The following is an 11,254-nucleotide window of genomic DNA, read 5'->3' on the forward strand; positions in this document are numbered from 1 at the left end:
ATTTTGTGATTTTTAGTATACTGTCCACTTTGCATTACTTAGTAGCTAAATTTGCTGAAATCTTAAACTGTGTCTTGTAAAGTTATGCTCATATTCACCGAAGTTGTGTCTACTGCAGCAAAATGAAGCAGCTACAACCCATCAACATGCACAAAAGGCAGAAACGTCCAGAGGTCACTGCAACACGGCAGGATGGCAAAGGGCTGAACTGATGCAACTCTCAAACAGAACTTCCCCGCAATGGAGCAGAAGCAGAATGAGTCTCCATCCCTGTGTGTCCCGACTCTGCCCCAACTACGTCCTGACTCTGTTGCCAGCTGCCAGATCACAACTCTCCTTAAGTATGAAGCATGACACTAATGGCATGGAATATTCATATTGGTCAGTCTGGATGTCAGTCAAGCTCTGTCCCATCTATACGCCCCTTCCCAGCTGCCTCACACCTGTGGGTACAGAGCTCAGAGACCTTGGCTCTCAGACAACAGCAATTAAGAACACTAATTCTGTCCTGGGGTGCTATCTTCTCATTCTCAAACAAAATGCAAGTAATGACCATGCTAGCTGCGAAAAAGAAAGGTTTCTTGCTGCATGAAGAAAATGAACTCACTTCAGTCAAGCCAGCACATCAAGCAATGTAAAGAATTGTGTGTGTGTCTGAACCAACGCAGGCACATCGCAAGAAGAGCCAGAGGCCACAAATGCATTGCAAAGAGCAAGTTTTATTTTAGTTACCTCTCTACTGGGGGATCTCCGAAGTAGCACCTAAGCTCCCATGCAGAGGTGACACAAGCGGGGACACAGGCGCTGCGGAGTTCAGCCCTGGTAGAAGATCACTGGGCTGCCTGCGCTTACCTACATTTCAGGGCTTGAAGCAGGCACAGCCTCGCGCTCTTTCTCACAACAAAGCAGGAATCTCAGGCACACTGATAAGGTGCCTGAGAGTTTCTCACAGGCCTATGTTATATAGCAGAGAGGTTCTACTTGTCAAGCACACAAGGTCAGTAAAACAATTAGTGTGATGTATGTGCTTTTTCTACACCAGAGCTGCAGCCGCTTGAGCGTATTTACAATTAACCAACCTCCTTGCCGGTGTTCCGCTATTCCCGCATACAGTGTGCACATATAATCTCTGGCCATGTAATCCTGTAACAGCCCAGTCAGGGAAGCCCTGAGCTGGAGAAATTCTTATACCCAGAGTGAGATTAACACGCAAATGAGGGCAAATGCTGCTTAATTGAGGAACTTTATTAAATACTTCTGTAAATGGATTTCCGTGTGTTACGGTAAGAAAACAGCGACAGGACAGAGAGGAGACGAGAAAGGAGGAAACCTAGTGAGCAGCGGGGATAGATTTGCAAGAGACACTTACCACCATGGATCGATCCAGCGGGGTTTTCTCTCTAGTAGGTGGGGCGGTGTGTCTCAGGAAGGCAGCTCGTTCATCACTCACAAAATGACCCCCCCTTACATCCCTGAGAGTTACACACGTAATACCTGTCCGTGGTGGGGGTCTCCAGTTTGCAAGCGCTACTGCATATGAAAGAGAATGCATTTAACCCATGGGGCACCTGGAAGCCAAGAGGAGGGTTCGACTTCCCAATTCTTCCAGATTTGGACAGGAACATGGGCTAGCTTTCGTATTCCCATGGTGATTTGCTTAACAACTTGACCATTGTCATCCATCTTTAAACAACAATTAGAATCATTTAGTTTACCACAGAATCACTTTTCTTGGGCTAACAAGTAATCAAGAACCACACAATGTTGGAAAATCGCTGCTTGCCTCTGTGTGGCTTGATGTGCGAACAGATCAAGAGCATGGGTGGTCTCATTGGTAAGAATTTCTAGGGTCGCTTGTTAGCGGGTGATATGGTTTAAGTTATCGATAGGTTCTTGAGCACCATTGATCCATTCATTCAGGCTTGAAATGGCTGGCCCATAATGCTGTATAACTCGTTCTGGTGGCCATTGATATTTTACCCACTTTTGAGTCCTTCCACCAGTAAGGGAGGTATCAATCAATTGTTTTTCTCTTACTAGATGATCATATACTCTAATGCCTAACATATTTCCTTGAATTTGGGGTAAGAGAAAAATAAAAAGGGCCTAATATATCCTGCATAACATATTCCAGTCCAATAGGGGAGCAATTTTCTGTAGGCATACTGCCCATAAATCCAATAATGGCCTTGTAGGGTGCAGGCACCATTTGAAAAGGGACTCCATTTACCTCCTTTGGGGCTCTCATGATAGGTGGTTGACCGGGTTCCAAATGCTCCTGCCATTAGTGTTGTTGTTGTTGCTGCACAGTTTTTTACCCCGTAGGTACAATTCCAGGCCCCAACTTGGTTACTCCACGTGCAGCTGTATCCAGGCCATCCCCAGTCATCATTAGTTGTGACATTTGTGAAAGGCAAAAAAATGTGTAAAGCGTTTTATGTTTCCACTTGTATCATACCAGTACCTGAGATGGCAAGCTGAGAGTCTCCTGAGGTATTAAGGGCAAAGAGAATGGTCGCCCAAAGCAGCGTCTGCGATACTACATTATACATCTGTGACAACCTTGAAGCACTCCCCCCATCCTCAGCAGAACAAAGGGCTATGTTATGCATTAAACATCTGGTTTTTGTTACTTTGGGAGGAAAAGATAGATGGCTGTGGAGGCAGACACCTCGTCTTGTCTTTCCCAAAGCTTTGTGATTACTACTTTGGACAGAAAAGATAGATGGCCCTGGAGGCAGATACCTTGTAATATATAGGCAATTAACAGTGCTGCTGTGAAGGCCTCATGGCCTAATTGGGATGATAGAGATGAACCATCTGTCGGACAACCAATTACCAGAAGACACCATAAACAAACAGCTACCCCTGACGGGCCAAACAACTCGCTTCTGGTCAATACTGTGAACTTTCCCCTAGTTTGAAGACCCCAGACCCATTTCCAGAAGAGTCTTCCTAATTAGCATGAAGAGCAAACAGAGGGAGGAGATGAACTGCCATCTCCTATCTTGCATGTAGATGAGGTGGAGGCATATACCAAAATCTTCAACGTGTCCACCCTCCATCCAGGGACGCTGTGGGATCCATTGCCCTGTGGAGTGGTGATATCTTACTGTCTCTGTCTCTCTCTGGTATCTTAGTTTTCCTTCTCTTGCTCTCTCTTCCTTTTTTTTGAACGTATAAAAGCACTATCACTGTAAGTTCTGCTGCTAACATCTTGTTAAGTTTTGCATTATAGTTACTAATTGTTGCCAATCCACCATTTTTAGAAGGGTTTTTCTGTCAATGTATTGATAAGTTTTGTGATATTATAACATACCTTTTCCAAGTCACTAATTGCTGCAATTTGTATTCCAACATATGTTTTTAGTAAGTTCACAACTGAATTGGACCTCTGGAGTGCTTGTCTGTCATTCACTTCGCATTACTGTGCAGAAATACTCAGAGTTGACTCACACCTGATGTCACCTGGTGAGGCAGGGCGCGTGTCGCGTTCTGAGTTAACTCATCCCTCATCCCATCTGTTGGGATGGGACAACATCCTAAAAATATTAACACCAACAAAAAAAGTCCATGTACAGCTAAGTATGAAGTTTCAGAAAACATGGTGACAATATATCAATTGGGGCCTGCAAATAGAAGCCGTCACCATACAAAAGAGATACCCCTGTCCATCCTGTAGACCTTTTATTATCAGGAGGTTGCGCCGGCCTCACCAGAGAGGGTTGAAGATTGTGCAAGAGTGTAGCTTTTATCCTCCTATTTTCTTCCACCCTCCTAAGGTCCACCTTGTCTTCTGTTTTATTTTTTTTTCCATGCCGTCAGTATTTTGGCCCAGCCTCTCACCAGGACTTCCAGGTTGGGAGTGGTAACCCATCCATCATCTCCTGAAGCGTCACTTTAGGTATCAGAGGTACCGCCTTGATAGTGCTTTGTAGTTGTATGCCAGTAGGTTCTAGAGATTCAGGAAGACCTCTTATCAAGGGGGTTATCCGTTCAGGGCCAACAGGCATCATCACAGGAGACTCTTGCCTGACTTTAGGCTCCCAATCATGCATCATTTGCAGACACGCTGCTTTTTGGACATTTTCCAGCAATTGGTCCATTGACCCTGTTATGGTGAGAGGGTTTCCCCATTCCAAAGGATTAAGACCTCCTGCGCAATAAACTGTTCTTTGGGTTAGGAACCAAGGGGCACAGTGGTCACCCATAGCTAAGAACACCCCCGGTTCCCAATATCTCTCGGCTTCTTTTTCACTGAGTAGTATTTGCTTGCCACCTGACAACGATACCCTCCATGTATATTCTTTTCCTCCTCTATCCCATTAAACTGTCTTCATTTCAGTGCACGAGTTTTACACAGATTACTGGATGAACCCAATTTAATTTCATGTTAATCATTTAGATTAAATAAGGACATTTTAAATAGAATGAATCGCTTAGAATTATAAGGTCATGTGATTTTTCATATACTGTCCGCTTCGTGTTAACTAGTATCTATATGAACCAGCATGCAGTAGCTACATGAGCCAGCAGTGTGCCCAGGTGGCCAAAACGGCTAACAGCATCCTGGGGTGCATCAAGAATGGTGTGGCCAGCAGGACTAGGGAAGTGATCATCCCCCTGGACTGGGCACTGGTGGCCTGACCTTGAATCCTGTGTTCAGTTTTGGGCCCCTGACTACAAGAAAGACCTTGAGTTGCTGGAGCGAGTTCAGAGAAGTGGTGGAGTCGCCGTTCCTGGAGGTGTTTAACAGACATATAGATGAGACTCTTAGGGACATGGTTTAGTGCTACATTTAGGTTATGTTTGGATTCCATGATCTTAAGTGTCTCTTCCAACCAAAATGATTCTATGATTCTATATTTGCTGAAATCTTCAACTGTATGTTGTAAAGTTCTGCTCATATTCATCAAACTTGTGTCTACCTGAGCAAAACAAAGCAGCTACAAAAGGTCAACCTGCACGATAAGGCCTGAATTGTACCATATAAAGCAAAACAGGATCCACTTGAGCCAAATAACAGCTTCAAGGCCAGCATGAAGCAGCTACGGACTACCAACAAAGTCTGCAGCAAAAGAAAATAAGGGTCTGCCTGAAGACAGTGAAAGGATCCAATGAGAAACAAGAAGACCCGACTCAAACATAACTATTGGATTGAATCATCACATGAGAGGCAGGTAAATAGTCTGTCAGGGTGTAATTACCCAGAGAATTCTATGCTGGGCTTGGCAGCTCTGTGAAGGCACCCAGCTCGAGCCAACCCTGCTGCTGGACCACTCCATTCAATTGTTGATTTCTATGAGCTTCAGTGCCTGAGAGTTGGATTCAAGAGACTTGGGATCCAGGCTTTGGAGTGACCTGGCACCAGGCCCCTTGAGGGGAGGTAATGATACAGGGAATTAACTAATTAACACTTAACTAATTAATACTTAGAGAACTAACACTTTAAGAGCTAACACTTAGAGAGCAAACCGTTAACCCACACCCTTAACCCACATTACAATTGCCTATCTTTGCTTGGCTTTGTGCAACTTCTTGTAAGAAAAACAAAAGTTCACTGAGGACTTTACAGGCATTGCAGAGAGACAAAATCTTGGGTGCATCCTTGGGTGAATTAGATAACCGAAACTTGGGCACAGCACAGGAGATACGCCAGTTCTAACCAACTCAGCAGTCTGAGTCCCAGCCAACTCAGCACACCAGGCCAGAGGTGAACGTGTACAGAGAAGACGACCCCAGTTCACAGTCACTGCGCAGGCGCAACCAGGAGGGGCCGAAGGTGGAGACTGTGAAAATGATTTCCCAGAACTCATTGTAATAAGAACCGCCTTCTCGGGGACAGGTTATGAATGTGTATAGGCGTTCCTAGAACTTTCATGAATATGTAACACTTTACAGCATTTAACTAAGCTCACAGCTACTGGAAATTTGCACACGTCTTAGGTGGAAATTATTCCCCCGTGTGTCCAGCGCTGAAATAAACATACCTGCTTTACAATCTTACAGGTTGCAAAGTCATTTCCGCGCCTCAGTAAAGTGGATGAGATGCAGGATGATGAAACTTTGAAATCCTAGCCAAGCGATACAAAGAATCAGGTGATGTCACAGGGGAGTAATTTAGGGTTCTGCTCACTGCAGAACGTTTAGATTTCTTAAAGAGAAATGTGACTTGAAAGAGTTCAGTGGCAGGTTCACTCTGTTATTTACCGCATGGGGAAATACGCCAAGCCAAACGCTTCTTACCTTTTCTCAGGAGCCTGTATCAGTTCATGAAGCAAACCTTCAGGTGCCTTCCCTCCCTGATAACCGTTCACTCTGGAGTCTGTGTCTTGGAGCTCCACAAACCCTCAGGCGAGGCCTGTATCCGTCGCGGTGCAAACTTTCAGGATTCTTCTCTCCCTGATAATCATTCGCTCCAGAGTCTGTATTTTAAAGCTCCAAAGGCAGACTTTCATGGGAGGCCTGTACTGTTCGCAAAAGCGAACTTTCAGGCATTCCCTCCTGATAGCCGTTTGCTCTGGGGTCTGTGCTGAAAGCTCCAGAGGCAAAATTTCAGGCGAGGCCTAATAACCGTATGCAAAACAGACTTTCAGGAAACAAAGTTCTTGGGAAAAAAAATTTAATGGAGTAGAATAGCAGGAGGGCTGGCTCAAGCCGGGTACCTGCGCAGAGGTCCAACCGAGCATAGAAAACCATAGACCTTTACATCTTTACAAACCATTCATACCATGATTCAGTACAATAGAAATGTTTCACTTTGAGGTCTTCTTGCTTCCCATTGAATCTTCTTCTCTGACTCCACGTGGGACCTTGTTTTGTTCAGCTGTAGACATTGTTTATGATCCATAGCCTTGCAGGTACTGTTTTGTCTGAATAAATCCTTTCTTCTCAGCAAAGTGTGAAATAGGCCCCGTTTTGCAGATGTCTGTAATGTCTCTGCATTAGCCTTGGATCGTTGTTTTTCCCAGCAAAATGCTAGACCTTATCTTGCAAGCGTTCAGTGTAGTTTGTAGTCACTTTTGGTAAATATGAGAACTTTACAGCTTAAAATTTTAGCAAATCCAGCTTACCAAGTAACATGTAGCAAAGAGTACATTAAAAATCATAAAACCTTATATCTCTCAATAATGCATTACATTTAGGGTGTAATTACTTAAGCTAAATGATTAATACTGAACTTGAATTCAGCTCATCCACAGACCTGTGAGTAGTAAAACCATTGCCATACAGCTCACTTATTTAGCATTCTATTTAAAACATATTTCTAAAAGCTAAATGATAGATACAAAAGTTCAGTTGATGTCATCCAGTGATGTGTGTAAAACTAGTGGGTTGAGATGACGACGATTTAGTAGAAAGGGAAGGGAATAATGATGATGATGATGGTGACGTAAGAATATACAAAACAAGCGATGCACAACACAACTGCTCCCCATCTGCTCACCCATGTCCAGCCCCTACCTGAGATGTGGTGTCCCCTTCCGACTCCCCCCAGTTTCTATACCGAGCATGATGTCAGATGGTAAGGAATAGCCCTTTGGCCACTTTGGGGCAGCTGTCCTGGCTGTGCCCCCTCCCAGCTGGCAGGGCATGACAAGCTGAAAAATCCTTGACAGCTCAGCATCAAACAAAACACCCGTATGTTAGAAACATTCTTCTCATTCTAGAACCAAAACACAGTACTAAACCAGCTACTAGGAAGAAAATTTACTCTATTCCGAAACAAAATTAAGTCATCCCCCCACAGCCACCCCACAGGAGCCCCCAGAGCCCCACGGGCCCCTCAGCAGCAGATTCAGGGGGTGCTGGGCTGCGGAGGCGGCTGCAGGCTGGGGGTGCCGTGGGTGCGCTGGTGAGCCAGCATGAGCCTCTCCTTGCAAAACCGCTTCTCGCAGACACCGCACTGGAAGGGCTTGGCCTCTGACTGCCCCCCTGCTGGGGACGGACCCCGACTCTCCTGCCCACCACCCTCGGGCACAACCGTCAGGCGCTGGTGCACCTGCTGGTGTCTCTTTAGGTCTTTCTTCTTCCTGAAGCTCTTGCTGCAGTTGGTGCATGCAAAGGGCCTCTCCCCAGTGTGGATGCGCTGGTGGACGATGAGCTTCCTCTTCTCCATGAAGCTCTTGCCACAGTTGGTGCAGGCAAAGGGCTTCTCCCCACTGTGGATGCGCTGGTGGATGATGAGCTTCCTCTTCTCCCTGAAGCTCTTGCCACAGTCGGTACAGGCAAAGGGCTTCTCCCCGGCATGGATGCGCTGGTGGATGATGAGGGTCGACTTCTTCATGAAGCTCTTGCTGCAGTCGCCACAGGCAATGGTCTTCCTACTGCAGTGCACACACTGGTGATTCAGCAGGTTCTGCTTGTAGATGTAGCTTTTGCCACAGTCAGTGCAGTGGAAGGGACGCTCACGCATGTTGCTCCGCATGTGGCTCTGCACGTGGACATCCAGTGCTGTCTGGCTCTTGAAGCTCCTGTCGCACTCAGAGCATGTGGGAGGGCTCTCCTTTAATGGCTGTGGTACTGGGAGGGACGAGAGACAGGGAAGCCCCAACCGGGTCCCCTGGCTCCCACCTGGGGGGCTGCAGGCCGAGCCCTCTTGGCATCTACCGCCAGGGCTTGGCACCCCCAGGAGCAGGGCACTGGGTGCCGGTAGGCCCTTGGGGACCCCCTCGGCCTCCCTCTGCATCTCGGGGCAGACGGCTGCTGGGGAGGAGAGAATGCGGTCACTGCCAGGGACCAGGGCAAGTGGCACCCATCCCCATGGGGAGTGGCATGAGCACCCAGCCAGTCCCCCACCCTCTCAGGTGCATGAAGAACTTGCAGCAAGGGGACGGTGCTCCTTGAATCACCCACCCCTCTTGCCAGAACCCTGGTACCCACCTGGCACAGGGGTCTGGTGCCTCTGCTGCTCCCCAGGGGGGTCTGGCAGACACGGCGCCTCTTCTCGCTCTATCTTGCAGATGACCTCTGGCTTAACCTTGGCCCAGCCTGTCCGGGGCACAGACAGAAGCCCCCTCTCCCGCACTGCCGGGACAGCAGCACCGGTCCCCACACTCCCCACCACTCCATTCCTTTCTCCTGCCCCTTCCAGGCTGTGGCTTCAGCCCCCCCGTCCCTGCACCTGCAGCCCCTCTTGCCTCGCCCTCATCACCTCAGCCACTCTCCTGCAGACATGATACCTGGGAACAGCTCAAAGCTCCACCAGGGAGGTTTACACTGGACGTGAGGAAGCATTTCAGTACTGGGAGGTTGGTCAAACCCCCAGAACAAGTTTCATCCCATCCCAGCCCATCCCATCCCATCCTCTCTTCCAGGACCGCTCTCCACAGGAGGCTGCCTGGCAGGGTCAAACCTGCAGTCGGAACCACTCTGGCAGCAGGGGAGACCAGCTGGATTTTCCCGTTCAAGAACTCCAGCTCAGTTAAACAGGTGAATTCCAGCTTGACCCCAGCCCAACATCACCAGAGAGAGTCCTCACCCAGCGAGGCGACCGTCTGGTAGTTCTCCAGCATCACCTCCTGGTAGAGCTGCCGCTGCCAGCCCGACAGCTTTGCCCACTCCTCGGGGGAGAAGTAGAGGGCCACGTCCTCAAACGTCACCGACATCTGCAGCAAGAAGCAACCCGGCTCAGCACGCCCCACCGCACGTTTGCTAAACACCTCTGCTGAAATCCTGCTGCTGCCGGGCAGGGACCCACTGGCACCACGGAGTCTGGCATCCTGAGTGTAGCGCTGGGAGATCTTGGAGCATCCTGTGCCAGGGAAGGACGAGGGCAGAGGAGCAGTTTTGGCACAGCCGTGTCGCACAGCAGGGCCACCGGGGCACAAGGGTCTTGCTCAGCCCACCACCTGTGCCAAGACAGTGGCAGGGCTGGCAGGTTTAGAGGCAGGTTTCCCCTGCTCGTGCCAGATTGGGGACCCATGCCAGAGCAGCCGAGACTATGCCGTGTCCCCCACCCATATTACAAACCAGATCACCCCCCAGGCCCGGGCACAGCACCGTGACACAAGGCCTGGCCCGAGGCCTGGCAGCAGGCACGCTCCTGCCTGCCCCTGCCCGTGCTGCGGCTCAGCGGGCAGGAACGGGAGCACCCTGCACCGCACCGGGTCTCAAACCACTGCTCTCCCGCACCGCCCCGCACCAACCGGACCCGCAACTCGGCCAGTCCGACGGGCCGGGGCCGTGCCTGACCCCACCTTGCCGCAGCAGCCTGGAGCCCGGCGCGTCGCTGCTCTCGGCGGGAGATGGAGCCCGTGCAGGTATTGATCCGGGAAGAGGGAGGCGGGATGCTCCGGATTCCACAGGAGATGCCTGGCCCGTCACCAGCCGCACCGGCGCAGCCAGGACAGATGGTTCCGGCAAGCACAACATTTTCATGAAGAAATCAGGGGCACAAGTTCGCTCACCTGCCCGGAGCTGCGGGGCCGCGGCGCCGCTGCCGGGTCCCAGCAGGCCGGGGGGGTCGGGCGGGCCCGGAACGAGGGGGCCCTGCGGGCGGCGGGTCACCGGGCGGGGGGACCCGGGGGAGCGCCCGGCGGGGGAGGGGGGTGGCGCCGGGCATGCCGGGAAATGGAGTCCCGGCACCGGGGTCCCGGCACACGGCGGGACGCGCGGGGCGGGGCGCGCGGGGGCAGCCGGGGCGCCGCGCTGGCGCTGCGCTGCTGGGTCGGGTCCGCCGGTGGCTCAGGGCCCTGCTGTCGCCCGGCGGCGTTGAGATCGCTTTACAGAGCTGGATGGCAACGTTCACCCTAGTGCTTCCTGCACGGGGGAAACAGGCCAAGGAGAATCGGGTGAGGGCTGTTTAGAGTGATTTATAGAGGGACAGGAGGTGTGCAAGGGCAGAGGGAGCCCCTCCCGTTGAGTCACCAGGCCCCGAATGGAACCCCTCACTCTCTAAACTCCTTCTGAGAGAGGAGTCCAGGTGCTGCTGGTGCCAAACAGACCCAGACTTGATCAACGGTTCGTCTCCAACAGACATTGAGGGTGAAGGGAAAACAGGGAAGGGATCACAGCAGTTTATGGCCCCAGGATTCTGTTGTTAGTCCGTAGCCTCTTCGTGTTGGCTTCGAAGGTGTTATTTGGATTCTGTTTTGCTCTGTAAGGTACTGTTGCAGTTTAACCCGAGCCGGCAATTCAAAACCACGATAGCTGCTCATGCACCCGCCCTCGCACCTCCAAATAGGGCAGAGAATTGAAAGCGAAGGGAGAAACTCATGGATTGAGATAAACACAGTTTAATAACAAAATAATA

General features: G+C 50.2%; 1 protein-coding gene across 1 annotated transcript; it reads right to left on the reverse strand.

Annotated features, from left to right (window-relative positions):
- Positions 1–6,544: 6,544 nt before the first annotated feature.
- Positions 6,545–10,480, reverse strand: LOC135988880 (zinc finger protein 569-like). Its single transcript, XM_065635194.1, has 4 exons — positions 10,200–10,480; positions 9,482–9,608; positions 8,884–8,991; positions 6,545–8,703 (listed from the first exon to the last, which is right to left on the reverse strand). Exons 2-4 carry the CDS (start codon positions 9,606–9,608, stop codon positions 7,799–7,801), a joined length of 1,140 nt encoding a protein of 379 aa, XP_065491266.1. The 5' UTR covers positions 10,200–10,480; the 3' UTR covers positions 6,545–7,798.
- Positions 10,481–11,254: the final 774 nt, after the last annotated feature.

Source organism: Caloenas nicobarica, chromosome 1 (genome assembly GCF_036013445.1).
Source record: "Caloenas nicobarica isolate bCalNic1 chromosome 1, bCalNic1.hap1, whole genome shotgun sequence".
Taxonomy (NCBI): domain Eukaryota; kingdom Metazoa; phylum Chordata; class Aves; order Columbiformes; family Columbidae; genus Caloenas; species Caloenas nicobarica.

Coding starts and splice junctions, on each gene's coding strand:
- LOC135988880 (XM_065635194.1), bottom strand. CDS start 9,608: ATGTCGGTGACGTTTGAGGACGTGGCCCTCTACTTCTCCCCCGAGGAG. Junction 8,992..9,481: donor CCAGACGGTCGCCTCGCTGG/GTGAGGACTCTC, acceptor TGCCCCGGACAG/GCTGGGCCAAGGTTAAGCCA. Junction 8,704..8,883: donor GCACCAGACCCCTGTGCCAG/GTGGGTACCAGG, acceptor CCTCCCCAGCAG/CCGTCTGCCCCGAGATGCAG.